This window comes from Perca flavescens, chromosome 6, assembly GCF_004354835.1.
Source record: "Perca flavescens isolate YP-PL-M2 chromosome 6, PFLA_1.0, whole genome shotgun sequence".
Lineage (NCBI taxonomy): Eukaryota > Metazoa > Chordata > Actinopteri > Perciformes > Percidae > Perca > Perca flavescens.
Window position 1 is genome coordinate 29,939,168 of NC_041336.1, and position 18,156 is coordinate 29,957,323.

General features: G+C 40.4%; 1 protein-coding gene across 7 annotated transcripts in view; it reads right to left on the reverse strand.

The window, feature by feature from the left end:
• Nucleotides 1-1,871: 1,871 nt before the first annotated feature.
• Nucleotides 1,872-18,156, reverse strand: part of plecb (plectin b) — a 73,558-nt gene continuing 57,273 nt past the window's right edge. For 6 of the 7 annotated variants that reach the window (XM_028579729.1, XM_028579727.1, XM_028579728.1 and 3 more), the window contains 4 exons: nucleotides 13,683-17,036; nucleotides 3,144-10,247; nucleotides 2,846-2,956; nucleotides 1,872-2,676 (listed from right to left, as the gene is read on the reverse strand). In XM_028579729.1, the coding sequence (XP_028435530.1) occupies nucleotides 4,083-10,247; nucleotides 13,683-17,036 (9,519 nt within the window). In that variant the 3' untranslated portion in view covers nucleotides 1,872-2,676; nucleotides 2,846-2,956; nucleotides 3,144-4,082. The remainder of the gene's footprint in view (nucleotides 2,677-2,845; nucleotides 2,957-3,143; nucleotides 10,248-13,682; nucleotides 17,037-18,156) is intronic. The other variant, XM_028579733.1, reaches the window with a different exon arrangement.

An 18,156-nucleotide genomic window follows, 5' to 3' on the forward strand; every position in this document is an offset into this window, starting at 1 on the left:
GGGCAGCATAGCGCTGAGTTATATTATTAAGATTGCATTCAATGATACGGTGCATTTATGAAATAACTGTAGGACTCTGTAGGACAAATGCCTACTTTACTGTTGAAATTGGAATGCTTGTGATGACAGGAAGCAGATAATGGTGGGAACAGGCACAAAAGCAAAGTCATGACCTGTACAACAGCAGGAAGAGGTCAAACAAAGCCTTCAATAAGTACTGTTCTTATCAAAGGACAATATAACCAGAGCATAGACAAATATCTCATTAGAGAGGCATGTGTGCTCTCTCTCTCTCTCTGGCCGCTGGGCTGCAACCTTAGTTTTTGTTGTTTCAGTATGTTTCAATTAGATGTTTTACACTGTGTGCTCACTTCACAATTCAAAGCTCTGTCTTTGTGTTGCTGGCAAATGCAGACGCACCGGTCTACAAAGCTGATACAATTGAGCAACTGCCGTCACAGGCTGTGTGTTTCCTTTTAATCTGACTGTTGGTGGCCACTTTCAATCAGACAGGTCTCACTTGGATTACAGTATTTGCTTCAAATATAAAATAAGTTCAATTCAAAAATATCTAGATGTGTGATGAACCTTTAGTGCTTACATTGGTCATAATCCAAAACTGCTCTTAATATTTCTTTAAGGTTGAGTATTTAACTTGTACAAATGTTATAATTTAGCACTTTTTTAAAGACACAAGTTAAGTCAAGAAGAATGAATGATAATCTTAAACATTAGCATACCCATATCTCTGATCCTGTGATGTAGGTGTTGGTGATTCAAACAAAGAACTTCCTTGATCCTGCAATAGACCATTGGAAGAAGAAAAAAAAAAAAAAAGAGATCTGTTCTTGTGTTTTTCCGACTTGTATTTAGCATTTCAGATGCTTGAGCTGAGTGTTTAATCAACAGTTCATTACTGAAGGATATGGTGATGTGTTTGTAACCTCTCTTCTCTGTGGTCTTACCTCCCTGTTTACAGCCTCTGCGGGGAGAGCTGGGAGGGAAAGGGTCAGATCAGAGTAGTCAAGGGAGCTGAGTGAAGAATTCTGGGAGGTGAATGCCCCGTTTCTTCTGTTGGCAGGCTCCTCCATTAAACCTAGTGGCTAATGTTGGCACATAGAGCAAAAATATGCATCGCTGGTACGAAGGAACGGGGTGTCAATTCACAAGCATACAAGTAATGTTCAATGGAGAGGCGAGTTCTAATGATCTAAATAGTGATTCAGGGTATTTTACACCCTCATAAGGCCATTTTTTAAGGGGACCTAAAACATGTATTAAGTAGATAGTATTCTATAATCATCAGCCTTCAAATACCTAGCCACACCCTCATTGATCTACAAATACTGAATCATAATAGCAAGCATAGACCTCAGTGGGTTCATAACATTATCACTTGTAGAGCAGCTGTTGGACTAAGTAGCTGTGTTTCACCTGATTAACTTGCTTTCTTGTGAATGAGTGTACGTCAGAATAACACTGCCCTCATGTGGCCAACTGCTGTTTTTTTCCAGAGGGAAGATTAAAACCACAAAGCATGATTAACACTATTTAATCAATAGCGACAGAGGCAGTGGTAAAGAAGGTAAACATTGTAAAATAATGGTATCACCCTTCATATACACTATGTGCAAGACATTCAGCTATTACTTATATTTCTATATTTCTCATATATTAAAATATAGAACTAGCTCTACAACTGTTCTTCCATTGTGCTTTAACATGGAGAGATGGAAAATAGGGATTATGTGAAGTGCCTTATTTTCATTGTCATTAGTGTTCCTATTTAATTTAAGAAAGCAGCACTAAAAAACATTCCACTCTTAAATTTGCTTCAGTTGTATGTGTATTGACGTATGAATGACAATAGGGCCTTTTCAGAGCATATTTATTTACAAAATAGTGTTCAGATAAAACAGAATCCACTCACCACATCAAAGCAAAATCTGCCCCATAAGCAAAACAAACCAGTTAGTTTGTGAACTGATATATTCTTAAACTTAAAATCAGCAGAGTTACAACTGCAGTTGTTTATATTTTACATCACCATTTTCCCCCAAAAAACTTGTTTGTAAAGTTAGTGAAACATGCAAGGCAAATTCATTATATATCAAAAACTTGATGAAAACAAAATAAAAACATTTACAGAGGTAAAACACATTAGAGATACATAACAGAAATACTTAATGCAGAAAAATAAAGCAAAATAAATCGTTAAGCTCTTTTTCAGTTTGCAAAAGAAAATATGTGGCAAAATGTCAACTGAAATGATTTAATTTGATATAATACATACATTCATGCAATGTGGTGCTGTATCAAATATATCTTATCCAAATGTATCATTTTAGCACTTTGGTAGGACTGAATTTACAGAGAGATAATACAAAAATATACTGAGAGGACTTTTAAGAGCAGCTAAAGGAAGATGTGCTGCTCTACCACCACAGTTAATGCCAATTTAAATGGAAGAATACACATGCAGACTTGTGTATGATTGGGGAGTGTTCTCTAAAACATTACAACACTATTAGGGTTCAAGTAATAAATATATGAAAAAAAAGTAATGAATGAAGAGTGTTCCAAGAAAGGTATCCCAAGATGGTGTCAGGTAGACTCAGCCTCAGCTTTCTTCAAATGTGATGTGCAATGGAAGAAAGGAAATACTCAATGGTAGATCTAGAAATAAAAGAAAATAACTATGCGTTAAAATCAAAATAAACCAAACCATGCAGCGAGAAAAAAATACAACTTAAATAAAACCTGCAAAACAAATCATGATGCTTAATCTTTGGCAAATGAAATGATCATGACATGATGTTTTTAAAAACAGTTACATACACTGTACCTGTAAAACTGCGTGAGGATGACATGGACTCACAAATCCATCCAAGTTGAGGGGATCGTATGCTCCGGCCATCTGAGTATCTTTGCTGATATGTTGGATTCTGATGGGCTGCTGCAAAAAAACATATAAAAACTGACAATCAATTTTTTTTTTTTTATAGAAATCGTTTACTAGTGATATCATCATGGTAGTGTGTGGGGTAGGGGAAAATGGCATAATCCAAGCCCTGAGATGTGACCAATGTCAACTGAAGAAAACAGACAGCAAAACAAAATAGAAAAAACTAATTTCAACTTACAAGAACCAAAATAACAGGACGCAGTTCCGTATGGGTGAGCAGGATCAACTCTGACATCATCTTGGGATTAACCAGGAACACTTGAATGATGGTGAATATAAAGAATCTAAAACTTGGGAGTGTGTAAAACAATAGTAAACCCAAAGGAAGTAAAAGTCCACTAAATATAAATGGGCATTAAGTACAAAATAATGACAGATGTGAAATTGGTTTCAGAATGGTCTGCGTAATTTTAATTCTGGCACATCTCAGTGTTGTATTCCTGTAGTGTCTCATTTTGTAGTGTCTAACAGGTGTATTCTTATTGGGTGTTATAGAGTTACCCAGGCAACATTTAACATACAAACATAAAAAAATCTGTCCATACTCTATACAAATTTTCAGAAATGTGAAGGCATCTATGTATTTTAGAATCTGTTAAAAACATTACAACTAAGTTGACATACAGTAGATATCTCATTAAGTACTGTCGAAAAAAGATAAAAAATAGACAAATATCCTTGAATTTCAAAGGAATATTGAAAAAATATCTCTTTGACATACATACAGTATATATTAGTTTCAGAAAGCACAAGTGTACAACTTTGTGTAAAATGAAATGACTATAAAGTCACTTAAAAAAAAAAACAGCAGAAATGTCATGCTTTGCTTTGAAAAATATAATTGGACTCGGTAATTAGTAGTAAGGAAAATAAGGTAATATCTAGCAATCCTTGGTTATGTCTCCATATATGAGGCACATGTTTAGACATCTGTTATATAAGGAAACAAATCAATAGCCTTGGCAATTCTTGATGTTACCACATGCAGGGCAGAATGAATAAATTATATTTTCTCTGTTATTGTAACTATTTTTCCTGTGAAAAATGCAACTGTAAAGTGCACTGTTATTGTTGGTTCTTAGACACTTGGGCTTTTCTTAGGAACAGAACTAGCTAATCAGAATCTGCGGCTGTAGCCAGTTGAAGAGGATGTGAAGGAGGAGGATGAGAAGTTCATGCTGAAGCCAGAGCCAGCATCAATGCTGCCTCTCCTGGAGCCTGTTCGGGATCCGGTCCTTGAGCCAGTCCGGGAGCCATAGGCAGATCCAGGGTTACTGACATTGTAGGGACTGTAGAGGCCTTTGCTGGATTGTGAGGAGGCCTCCAGAAGCCTTAGGCCAGATCCTTCCTCGACCATGCTTTTGTCCATGACATCTTTATAGGAGATTTTGAGTTTGGTTTTAGGACATGTTATGTATTTAGTATAAGAACCGACGTCTCTCAGTTTCTGGGCAGTGCGGGCATCGATTGTGCCCTTCTTGATAGATTCATCTAGTGACACTCTGCTCTCGACATCAGGCTCAATAAGTCCACCAGTCAAATATTGGACCTCAAGGAAACGCTGCCCAGCCTCATAATACAACCAGCCTTTCTTTAGCGCCTGGGATGCGGACATCTTTACTTTAGTTCTTGGGTCTTCAAATCCATTGAATGCTTTTTGAGCCAGGCTGAGGCGATCAACCACGCTTTTATCCACAAGGCCTTTTTCTGTAGCCTCAATGACTGTGAATCTCTCTCCAGTTGTGGGGTCAATTATTCCTCCTGTGCATGCTTGGGCTTCCAACAATCTTTGGCCAGTGATGTTGTCTACCAGGTTTCTGTGTATGGCCTCAGTGATAGACACCTTCTCCAGTGTGTCTATGTCCAATATTCCAGCTATGGGGCCAGTTTCCTCTGCTGGGTCATTCCATATGACTGCAGGTGGTTTAATGGTGGGTATGGGGCTCATGGGAGAGGAGTAGGTGGAGCCAGTGGTGGAACCAATGGAGGATGAGCGTGAGCGGAAGCCTCCCATGCTTCCAGAAAGCATGTCAGCAAATTCTGTGATGGATAGGTTTCCAGATCGGTACGTATCAAGGGCAGTCTGGTCAATGAGGCCACGTGAAAGAGCGTCATGAACATCATACTGTCTCCCTGACCTCCTGTCAATGATAACGGATTTGACAGTACCATCAGAGGAGGTTATTGTGATCTCTTCCCATTCACACTCCTGCTCAGCAAGCTCCAGGTATGTTTGGTGGTCAATGAGTCCCTTTCTGTAGGCCTCATACACAGTCATTTCTTTGCCACTCTCAGGGTCTACAATGACAACTCTGCGTTTACGAACTGAGGATTTGGAGGAGGTCTTACTTTCCCGCTTCTTTTCTTTCAGGAGCAGGAGCACCAGGCCAGTGTCAGGATCGGTGATGCACCTCTCCATCAGCCCAAGATAGGTTAGGTTTTCCTCAGTGTTGGGATCAAAGAAGCCTTTAGTGTCATCAGATGGATCTGTCAAGATCTCATTCATTTCCTCATCAAAGAAGCCACGTTTGTAGGCCACCTCAACTGGCAGGCGGTGACTTTCCTCTGGGTCAATGATTCCACCAGTGGCAATCTGGGCTTCCAGGAGACGGATACCATGATCTTTCAAGATGAGCCCCTTTTTCATGGCCTGGAACAGGGAGATTGTCTTGCCTGAATAAGGATCTCTATATCCTGTCACTGCACGTTCTGCAGAAAGGAGCTTGTCTTTGAATTCAGGTCCTACAATTCCCATTCTCACTGCTTCATTGACAGTCAGTTTGAGGTTTTTGATGGGATCAATGACATATCCTGTGGATGCCTGTGCCTCAAGGAGTTCAAATGCTGTGCCTGGCCTAATCATGTTCTTCTTCATGGCCTGGTAAATTGATAGACGCTCCTTTGTGGACTCTAAGAATACACCAGCAATACAACTTGTGCCCTCAAGGTACCTTGATAGTTTCTTGCTAACCTCCTCCATTGTAGTAAGACCTTCATTCAGTTCAGTGACAGTCTGCTGGTCAATAATTTGTGAGCGGATCAGCTCCTCCATTGTGATCTCTTTCCTCAGACCTTTGAACATCAGCCTCTTGTCTCCCAGGGAGAGTAGGCGCAACCCACCGTCTAACTTGCATCTCTTGAGCAGCTGTGCATATGACAGGTCCTCGTTGGTGACAGGGTCAGTAAATCCTTTAACTTTGTCAGTCAGCCTCTCGTTGGTTTCCTTGTTGATGTAACCTCTTTGCATGGCAATGTCGGCTGGCAGGTGGAACTGGAATTCAGGATCAATAATACCACCAGTGGCAGTTTGTGCCTCTAACATTTTCAGAGCATAATCCTCTGGAACAAGATCCTTTTTCATGGCCTGGAAAAGAGATATGGTTTTCCCACTGTATGGATCTTTGTATCCTGTGACTGCTCTTTCAGCTGACAGAAGTTTATCATGGATCTCAGGGCCGACAACTCCCTTACGAACAGCTTCGTCAACCGTCAGGGTTTCATTTTTAACTGGATCGACAATGAATCCTGTAGCAGCTTGTGCTTCTAAGAGGCTGAGGGCTAGTTCAGGTTTAATAAATCCTCTCTTCATTGCTTGGTATATGCTTATCTTGGAGCTTGAGTCTGTTGTGACCCCAGCAACACAGCCTGTGCCATAGAGATACTGTTTCACACTGGTCATCTCCATTATGTCATGGATGTTCCTCTTGCCCTGTTTAAGGAGGTTGTATGTCTCTAGGTCAATTATGCGGGCACTGTAGAGCTCCTCAATAGTTATCCTTCTCCTTATAGTCTTATATGACAGTGGACTATCATTTCTAATGATCTCTCTCTGCTCCATGATCTCAATAATAATGATGATCATCCGCTCTTTCGTTATTTTACCAGAGCGATATTCATCCATGAGCTTCTGCCTCTCTTGCTCGGGAAGCAAATTGGAGTTCATGATTTCCCAAAGGTTCAGTGGTTTATCAGCAAGCCCCTCGATTGGAATGTCAATCTGTGTGCTGGTCAGGTCACTTTGTGTTTGTTCCTCTGTGTAAAGGTATGTCTTTTCCACAACAGTTGGAGACTGAGGTTTGGAGAGTGGAAGGATATATAGGCCTGTCTCTGGATCTTTTTGGCACTTGTCTTTAAGCTGTCTGTAGGTAACATTAACATCGGTTTCTGGGTCTGAGAAAGCCTTGTTATCATCAGATGGTTCAGATAGGGTCTTGGCAATTTCTTTACTCAAAATGTTCTTCTGATATGCAACATCAGTTGGGACACGGTGGCTGTTTACAGGGTCAATGATTCCACCACTAACCATCTGTGCCTCTATCAGTGGCATGGCATGCTCTTTCAGGATGAGGTCTTTTTGCACTGCTTCAAAGAGGGAGATTTTGTTGCCCGTGAATGGATCTTTGTAGCCAGTAACAGCTTTTTCTGCAGAGAAAAGTTTTTCATGTAGCTCTGGACCAACAAGACCTGACTTCACTGCTTCATCTACAGTCAGGCACTGGTTCCTCACTGGATCTACAAGGAACCCAGTGGCAGCCTGGGCCTCAAGAAGTGAAAGACCTGTGTTGTGTCTGAGGAGTTTTTTCTTCATTGCCTGATAAATGCTAATTTTCTCTTTGGTTGGCTCCAGGTAGATACCAGCAATGCTATCAGAGCCCTGGAGGTATTTATTGACATTTGGATTCTGACTGACTTCTCTAGGTGTTGTTTTGCCTTGTTGAAGGAGGTCAAAAGTTGGTTTGTCAATGATTTTGGAATCATACAGAGAGCCTGCTGGGACAGGAGCTCTGAGTCCCTTGAAGCTGGACTGTTCTTGTTTCTTGGCCTCTTTCTCATTTACAAATGTGATGACAATCTTGATCATCTTTTCAATTGTAATCTTTCCTGACCTAAACTGTCTGAGCAGGTCAAGCCGTTGTTCTTCAGTGAGATATTCAGAGTTGATGATTTCCCAGATGGTCATCTTCCTGCCCTTAAATGGTCCAGAGTCAAGTTCCACAGTTGCCTGAGTCATAGCCTCCTTTGTCTGGGCATCATTGTATGTTGGCTCCTCTTTTGCATTGATTGCTTCATCAGAAAGAGGCAGAAGCTGGAGACCAGTTTTCTTGTCAGTGACACATCTCTTAAAAAGCTGTGCGTACGTGACATTTTCTTTTGTGTTGGGGTCTAAGAAGCATTTAGTTTCATCAGTGGGACTGTTAAGAATCTGTTTGATTTCATCATCAAAATAGTTTCTCTTGCAGGCCACATCATGAGGAATGTGATAGCTATTTACTGGATCAATGATGCCACCGGTGGTCATTTGGGCATCAAGCAGTCGGATTCCTTGTTCTCTAGGTATGAGATCTTTTTTCATTGCCTGGAACAGAGATACAGTCTTTCCAGTGTAAGGATCTTTGTATCCTGTAACAGCTCGCTCTGCAGACAGCAGTTTTTCATGCAGCTCAGGACCCACAACACCTGCTTTGACAGCTTCATCAACAGTGTACTTCTGATTATGAACAGGGTCAACCACATAGCCTGTTCCTGCTTGGGCTTCCAGCATATTCGAAGCAGGCCCTGCTCTCATCATGTCTTTCTTCATAGCTTGATAGAAGGACATTGTCTCCTTGGATGAATTGATAACCACACCTGCAATGCAGTTTGTTCCCTTCAGTGCTTTGTGGACAGGCTCTATTTCAGACACCTCTTTGACTGTCTTATTGCCCTTGTGCAATTTGTTGTATATGTCTTTATCAATGATTTTGGATTCCAGGAGTTCTGTGGCAGGGACAGGTGCTCTCAGACCATCAAAGGTAATCTCATTCTTCTTTTCTTTTTCCTCTGCCACAGTAATCACAATCTTAATGATTTTTTCGATTGTGATTTTGCCTGTCTTGTATTGACGGAGGAGGTCCTTCTTTTGGTCCTCAGTGAAGTACTCAGAATTGATTATTTCCCAAATGGTGACAGTCTTTCCCTTGAAACGCCCAAATGGCACAGACACAGTTGTTTTGCTGAACACATCCTTGGTCTCCTCCTCTGTGTATATACTTGAGCACTGAGCAGCTTTGTCTGTGATTGGCAGGAGAAGCAGACCGGTTTCAGGGTCAGTGGTACATCTTGCCATCAGCTCAGAATATGTCAAAGGTTCCTGAGTGCTGGGGTCAAAGTATGCCTTTGTGTCATCTGACGGTTTTTCCATAATCTTGTTCATTTCAACATCATATAGTCCCTCTTTGTAGGCTGTTTCATTGGGTACACGGTGACTATTAATTGGGTCGACAATGCCACCAGTTGCAAGCTGAGCCTCAAGGACTCTTATGGCATGGTCATGTTCTATCAGACCCTTCTTCATAGCTTCAAAGACAGAAGTCCTCCCACCAGTGTATGGATCTTTGTAGCCAACAACTGCCCTCTCTGCTGAAAGCATTTTGTTGTGCAGTTCAGGGCCAATCAAGCCTTCCTTGACAGCCTCATTAACAGAAAGTTTCTGGTTCTTAATTGGGTCTACAATGTAACCTGTGGCTGCTTGGGCTTCAAGAAGGATGATGGCTGTGCCTGGAGTAATCTTCTTGTCTTTTGATGCTTCATAGATTGACATTTTTTGATTAGATGGTGTCAAAACACCAGCAATGCAGTTCTTTCCTTTAAGAATTGGTTTCAGTTTTTCAGTCTCCCCAAGCTCTTGAACAGTGGTTTTGCCTTTTTTTAGCTTGTCAAACTCCTTCTTGGATAAAAGGCCCACAGCATGAAGTCTGCTTGCAGGTACCTTATCACGGATGCCATCAAAAGCCAAGGGATCTGGTCTCTTCTCCGCACTGTCTACCGTATCACTGGCAGTTTGACCATTGTAAACCTTCTTTGTTGTCTCAACCATTGTAACATGGATTTGATCTTTGTCAGGGACTTCTTTTTGTGCTTCCTCAAGCTGCTGCAGCTTGTCGCGCAATTTCTGGTTCTCTTCTGCGAGTAACCTTTCCTGGTCGAGTCTCTTCTTCTCCAGTTCCTGCATTTCTTTTTGTTTGTTAAGCATTTCTTTCTCAGCCTCTTTTTGTTTATTGAGGGCCGCATCCATAGTAGCATAGAGTTTCTTCTTCTCCTCCTCCATCTGTTGTCTCTGGCGTTCCTGTTCATCTTTGAGAGCTTTGGCCTTTTTGACTTCCTCATCAAACTGACTCTCTAGCTTCTTTTTCTCATCTTCAATTATCTTCTCCTTCTTCAAAAGCATCTCCTTTTCTGTCAGGAATGTCTGCTGGAGCACTGTCTTCTCATGTTCGATTTGTTTCTGCTGTGCATCAGCCATCTGAGAGAAAAATATAGAAAACAAGTTACAATATGTTTATAAGTGAGGCCCATATATAGATATTTTGTTCATCCAAATTGTTTATTTTGTTTATTTAATGTGTAATGGATAACATTTGTACAATGCACTCTGCTTATGGAGATAACAATAATCCCTAATTGAAGATATATAAGTGTTTTTCTACATTTTTAGAAAAAGATTACAAAACTGACTGTGCAGTATTTTGTTTAATAAATGTACTCATTCTCTAGGATCCTTGTTTCCAGATTCGGGATAATAAGTTGTCGTATTGATGTCATTCTTTGTATTTTTGCAGACATTATAAAGTCCAGAACAACCATGATAATTAAAATAACCATGCTCCAAGAAATGTATTGCTACTTGGAATGGATTGTGTTACCTTATATAATGTACTACATCTAAAAAACTAAGTAAATATAAGTGAGTTCAAAATAATACATTTCTATTTGTAATGAGTAATATGTTGCTTATCAAGAGGTCCCACTGGACTGAAATAGAATTAAAAAGGATCCTAACAATTTGTGTAAAAATTAGGGTAATTTACAGTGGCCCTAATTGCACAAAACATTGCAAATTAAGCCAATAAATGTAACTTATTTTGCTTTGTTTTAAATCATTAAACAATTTGCAATTTATTAAAAAAATGTCTGAAGGTAACTTTACCCAACTATCATAGCATGTTTCACAAATAATTGTGTGTATATTGTCAGATTATTTAAATGGCAAGCTAGTGTTAATTTTATCACCTATTTTTAGTTTAGTCTTTGTCTATCCTTGTTAGTTTTAGTCTTATTTAGTCATTCACATATCTTTTTTTGTTAGTCAAGTTTTAGTCAACTAAAAGTCTCGTCATTTTAGTCTAGTTTTAGTCAAAAAAGAACTCAATATATCTTTTAAGTTTTAGTCAAAACATTTTAGTCTTTTTTTAAATAACAAATTATTTCTGAGATTATTTCTGATAACCATTTCAGTCAAATAGTTTTATAAAAATAAATTATATAAAGTTATATAAATATCGAGCCTCTTCCTTATTTCACCAGTAAATTCCTGTTAAACGACAAAAACAACCGGAATAGGAAAAGGGTATTTTACAATAACATTGAATGTCGCACGAGGCTGGCGAGGCGAGTTTGAAATGAACGCAACCTATGTGTTGTTTTTCAGACAACGGCAGCTGCAGACTGTCGTAGGTCCCCGTTGGAATCCTCTACAGTGAAATACAGACACATTTTTACACCATTTAGCTGTCAGCATTTTAACCGTGTTTACTTCAGCTACTAGCTAATAGTAGGCTAACGTTACCTGCTGCCAAGTATAGTGTTAACTAGCGTCCCGTGCAGCGATGTTTCGGTTGCCTCTAATGTCCATTTAGGAGCATCAGAGAGAAGCGCAGGCATTTAAGTGGCACCGAAACCCACTTTTCTCGGTCCGGTACATAACGGTCATTAAGGCTCTGGTTGGTGCTGTATTAGCACTGGGTCTCTGTACCCAACCCTAGTAACAGCTGAATATTCTATCTCATGTTGGAAAAGTAGAGACGATTGTAGACGAAAATGAAGAGAGATTTTATCTTAGTTTTTATTTTATGCAAAACATTTTAGTCTCGTCTTTTTTCATCAACAATAATGCATGATAATTTAGTCTTAGTCAGCGTTTTTGGACATTGGTGCAGTCTCGTCATTGTCTCGTCTTAGTCATGGAAAAAAAGATCATTGACGAACATATTTAGTCTCGTCTGACGAAATTAACACTATGGCAAGCACATAATAACAAAAGGCTAACCTTAGGTGCACGCAGCAGATATTTGCAGTACTGTTTGAATAATGCGATCAAAATGTTAAAATAAATGTGAACTTTTTTTTTGTTTTCTGTACTATTTGCAGTGTGTTTCTGTATTTGGTTGTTTTCTGTAATTGCAGTCTGTTTCCATATTTGGTTGTGTTTTCTCTTCTAAAAGCGGTGCATCTTCTTAATTTGCTTGTGTTTTGTCTATCCGGCTATGTTTAATGCATTTGCAGTGCATTGAGCGCTCAGGTCCACCGCAGTACTCAGCATAGAAGTGTTCATCTGGATTATGATGATCTAGATTCGACAAAGTCTATAGTTTTAATATAAATGTGAAAGCTTTTACAAACTGTCAATAAATTGAGAATTGCTGTTTACCAAAATGCTATTTTGCTGGCTGTCACTTGTTTGGATTGAACCATTTGTTATGTTATTTAAGGTGTTGCAACAGTGGAGCAATTTTGTTGCAGAAGAAGTTGATGCTAATTATTGGATAATAGTAATTGTATTTTGATGTATTAGTTACAGTCTAAAGTGTTACAACAGATACATGTAATGTGTTTATTATTTAAAATTGCAAGGGGCATGATTGAGGAAAACACATAATGTAATGCTTAAGTTTAAGAGGGATAATACCCTCAGATCTGCATAGTGGTACCTTTTCAAATAATTAAACATTAAAGAAACAATCCACTGTTTTCAACTTTACCCGTTTAGTCTAATAGAAGATGATCATACCAACCATACTCTCAATTTTAATGCATGGTATATACTATAGCAATTATCTCCTCTTCCACTAGGGTGTTGGGGGTTGTGGATAAAGGCAACATACACTTGTCAACAAGGAAGTAAGGTCTGTTGCATGCCTTTTGTGTCAATTGATGTACACTTGTGTATGTCATGGTCATGTCAGATAGGTATTGATAGGTATGGCGACATACACATCTTCTGGAAAATGTTTTAGCCTGTGGATGATGAAGACAGAGTTTTGCATGCCTGACAAATATGAATACATATATCTGGTGAGGTGGAAGCCTTTTTGGTGGAGGTGTCTGCATATCTTAATACAGCATTCACAACGAATACTGGGGATTGTTACAAATAGGAGAGTGATTGTTGGTAGAATGTCTTTTTCTTAGCAGCTGATGGGTGAGTTTGAATGTTTTTTTGGATCCTGCAAATACAGCCAACATTCATGATTTAGTGGTTCTAGAAAATCTGTGGGTGCATGTATTGTAATGCAAGGCTATCTCTCTAATTGCACTAAAGATAAACATTTTGGCTAAATTGCTAATGAAATATCGTAATTTTAATAATTTCAATCTGACTTCAAATGATGCGATTTATTTTGGAGCTGAGTTGCAACTGAGTTTTGAAATGGAAAGAAATATGAAGCATGTCTCAAAATGAAGAAACATTCCAGGATATGAGGGGCCATTCAGGGTGTGATCTGCATAAGCACAGTGCACAAACATAAAATCAAAATCATATTTTAAATCACAGATATGGTTTCATGATTAGTTTAGTTGAAGAAAAGAATAGAGGAAATTTAAAGAAAGAATTGTGTTAGTTTTAAGATAGAGTTAACAATGGCATAAGCTGCTCTGTTATGCCATTTTGACACAATACCTCTTTAGACTTATTTTGAAGTTCTGCTGCCTCCTTTTTCAGTCTAGACTTCTCCTTCTCAAGGTCTGCGATTGCGTTGCGTAAATCGCTAGCCTCTTTGCTGGTATTGAGTCTCTCGTATTCCAGTTTTTTCACCACATTCATTTTTTCTTGGGTGGCTATTTCAGTCTCATGAAGACGGGCAGCAATGTTATCAGCTTGTTTCTTGAATTTTTTTGCCTCCTCCTCAGCTTTGGCCTGGGCTTCACTGAGCTGCGAAACCTGAAGTTTGAGTTTTTCGGATTCGGCTATGATCTCCAATTGCCTTTTCCTCTCTGCTTCAAGTGACTTCTGGTATTCCTCAGTTTCCTCTTCCAGACGCCGTTGCATTACTTGTTTATCCTCCAGCAGCTTTTGTGCCTGCTCCTGAGCCAAGTCTTTCTGTCGTTGGAGCATTTCTGCTTCTGCTTTAAGCCTAGATGCCTCTTGTATGGCCTGCATTTTCTCTTTAAGCATTTTATCTGCAAGAGCTCGTTGATGATTGAGGTCGTCTTCTGCAATCTGTCTCAAGCGTGCAGCCTCTTGGGATTCTACACTAAGTCTAGCAGCGTCCTCGGCGAGCCTTTTCATATTTTCAGCCTCCTCGGCGAGGAATTTCTGTGTGTTGTCTTTGTCTTTCTTGATGAGGCGTTGATTTTCTTCCTCAATTCTGATTTTCAGTTTGAGTAGCTCCTCCATCTGAACCTTGACTTTGAACAGCTCCTCTTCCACCTGGCCCCTTTGTTTGACAGCATCATCAACCTCGTCCTTCAAGCGCTGCAGCTCTTCATCCAGGAGAGATTTCTGGTTATCGGTATCCTCAAGTTTCAGTTTGACCTTTGTGAGCTCTTGCTCCACTTGGAACTTCTGTTTCAGTGTTTGCTCTGCCAGTTTTTTGTGCTTCGCCATGTCGGCATCGGCCTGTTCCTTCTGCTTGAGGGCTGAATTTTCGGCTTGTGCTCGTTTAGCAGCTTCAAACTCAGCATCCTTCCGCAACCTCACGGCATCCTCCTGAGCTTTGGCTTGGATTGCAGCTTCTTGCTCGGCAGCTGCCCTTTGCCGTTCTGCTTCCTCTGCTTGTTGACGAAGGAGAGCTGCCTCCCTCTCTGCCTTCTCCTTAGCAGCCTCTGCCTCTTTGGCAAGCTTCTTGGCTTTCTCATACTCTTCCTTAAGCTTCTTCTGCATGATGCTATCTTCCTTCTGTTGGGCGAGGACACTTTGGACTTGCTGCTCAGCAGTATTGCATTTCAGGGCTGCTTGTTGCGCTGCAACGATCTGTTTTTCGGCTTCGACGTCAGCTTCTTCTTTCTGCTTTCGGGCTTCTTCTGCTTTCTTCTTCAGACGATCAAGCTCTTCTTGGGCGACCTTGCGCTGTCTGGCCGCCTCTTCCTCTGCAGCAGTGATCTTCTTAACCTTGTCCTCTGCTTCCCTCCTCTTCTTCTGCTCCTCGAGGGCAAGCTTTCTTTGTTTTTCGGCCTCCTCCTCTGCCCTCAGTTTGCTTTGTTGAGTTTCCTCTGCAATGTTTTTCAGTTTGTTCAGTTCTAGCTCCAGATCAAGTTTCCCAGATGAAGCCTTTTCAAAGTTGAGCTTAAGAATTCGGATTTCTTCTTCGACAACTCGCCTCTGTTTCAGTGTGTCATCCACTATTGCCTTTTGTCTTTCCATTTCCGCCTCAGATGATTTTTTGAGTAGGAGGATCTTTTCATCAATCTCGAGCTTGTGTTGGTTGGCCTGATCTTCAAGAGCTTTTCTCTGGTAAGCATCGTCCTCAGCTTGCCGCCGGAGTCTTTCGTTTTCGGCTTCCTTCTCTTTCAACGCAATTTCAGCCTCTGTTTTTAAACGAGTGGCTTCGCTGATGGCAGCCAGCTTCTCTTTGAGAATCCTCTCAGCCTCTGCTCTCTGGCGAGCTGCCTCTTCCTCAGCAACTTGCCTCTGAAGCTTGGCCTCCTCTGCGATGGCTCGAAGCTTGCTTGCTTCCTCAGCCACGTCCCTCATCCTGGCGGCTTCTGCCTCAAGAAGTTGTTTGCTCTTCTCTGTGTTGGACATGGTCTCCTTTTCTGCCTTGGACTTAAGCTGAATGAGTATATCCATTTCACTCCTCACTTTGGCCAGTTCATCCTCCAGCTGTTTCCGTTGTTGTTGCGCTGCAATGACTTCATTCTTCAGGCGGTAAAGTTCATCTTCAAGAAGGGATCTCTGCTGTTCTGCGTTGTCAAAGTCTGCCCTAAGTCGAATCAGTTCCTGTTCGGCGGTGAGTTTCTGCTGAGCCGTGCTCTCCGCTACCTTTCTTTGCCGGTCAAGTTCTTTCTCTGCCATATCTTTTTGCTTCAGAGCGGAGTCTTCAGCCTTGGCTCTCTTTTTAGCCTCACGCTCAGCCTCCTCCTTTTGTTTCTCAGCTTCTTCTTGAGCAAGGCTCTTTTTGTGGGCTTCTTCCTCAGCCTGGAGTCTAAGACGGAGGGCCTCATTAGCTTTTTGCCTCCATTTCTCAAGCTCTTTTTCTGCCTCTTCTCTGGCTTTTATAGCATCCTCCTGTTGTTTCTTGAGATGTTCTGCTTCTTGTTGCAGCTGAAGGACAGCACCATGCTCTTGTTTGAGGGATTCTTCCAACTTCGAGGTCTTTTCTGCAAAGGACATGTGTTTGCTCTGGAGTTCAGCTGCGGCACTCTTCTGGGCCGCCACTTGAGCAACCTTGATTTGCCTCTCCTTTTCTAACTCCGCTTGCTTCACTTGCCTTTCAGCCTCCTCGGCCTGCATCTTGAGGTTTTCAAGGTCTTCCAGAGCTTTCTGCTTTTGCTTAGCAGCTTCTTTCTCTGCCTGAGATTTGCGTTTGAGTTCTTCCTCTGCCATGCGCTTTTTCTGGGTCTCTTCATTGACTTGTTTGTGGAGCTTCTCAGCTTCTTCCTGGGCGGCCTTTCGGAGTCTCTCAGCTTCAGCTGCTCTGTTACGAAGTTCCTGTAGCTCCGATTCGGCAGTAGACTTTTGTTTTAATGTCGTCTCAAGTTGGATTCTGATGATGTGGATTTCCTCCTCAATCTTGGTCCTGCTGTAAAGAGCCTCATCCACCTGATGACTTTTGTTCTTGATCTGCTGCTCGGAGAGGTTTTTGAGCTCCTGCAGTTCCAGCTGGATGTTGTGCTTTTGCTTTTCTGCATCCACAGCAGCAACCTCTCTCTTGCTAACTTCTTCCTGCATTCTGAGCTTCAGCTCTTGAGCCTCTTTCTCAGCTTTGGCAATGGCCTTTGCGTGAGCAGCAGCTAACTGCTTTTGTTTGTCTAACTCAGCCTGCATCTCGGCCATTTTTTTCTGCTCTTCCGCTTTGAGTTTCTCTGCAGTTTTCTACATTAGTGGAAGCAAATAGTAAAGAAAGGATTATAATCAAGCATGATATGTTAAAAGGTAGCACTTTACATTAACTAGCTCAAAACCGTGTCGATTACAATTGTAATTACTGTAGTAATCACAGCCTAATCACACTGGAATAAGAGCAATTTAATGTACTGTATTACCCAGGCAATGTTAATGTTAGCTCAAAGATCAATCACTAGACGTAAATTAGATGCACATTCATCAAAGTGATGTTAATTTCACGATGCAATTAAAATAATTAATGACAAGACAATTCAGGAAAAGAAATGGATGATAGGGATGAATGAATAAATGTATGGAAACAAAATATCACTTCACAACACAGCATCAAATCATATGGCATGCAACTGTAGCTGTAGCACTAACTTTCAAAAACTGCATCATTCATGTGATTCCAATAATAATATATATACTACAATTTAACTTTTAATTATGATCAAATTGTTGAAAATAATTTGTTGAAATGTAGATTTCAATTTTGAATAGCATAAGTGGCAGGACAATTCATATTGTCATGTATACGATATGTGAGTATTTCCCACACATTTATTTGATAAAGACATATTATATTAACATATTGCTATGTTTGATGTAAATGTCCAGTTGTTTAAGGTTGGGTTCTGTTGAAATATTTCACATAGAAAATGTTTTTTTATTTTTATTTAAACTGTCTGTGTCCAGTGTGGGATTTCTTTCTGAAAATAAAGTCTGAATGCTTCATGTTACAGTATTATTCACACTATTCACTTAGACTAGCTTGTACTGTATCTCATCCCATGGGGGTTCTTTAAATCACTATTTGCTACAAAATGGAAGGGAAAGCAAAGGCAAAGTCAAGGATAAGAGGTTCAGATGTGACCGTAAAATTAGGAAACCAGTTTATGACTCCAGGAAGTGTCAGAAAGTTGAAAAGGGATAAAAAAAAAAGAATATTGAGTACATAGTGTAACAATGTGCGGATACTGTAATTCTATTAAAAGCTGCAGTGAAAGCAAAAAAATAAATATACCATGAAAAGCCAAAATGCAGTTTGAGAAGAACATAGGTGTTAGCATGACAGAGGGAAACGGAGAGTATACGTTACAGTAGG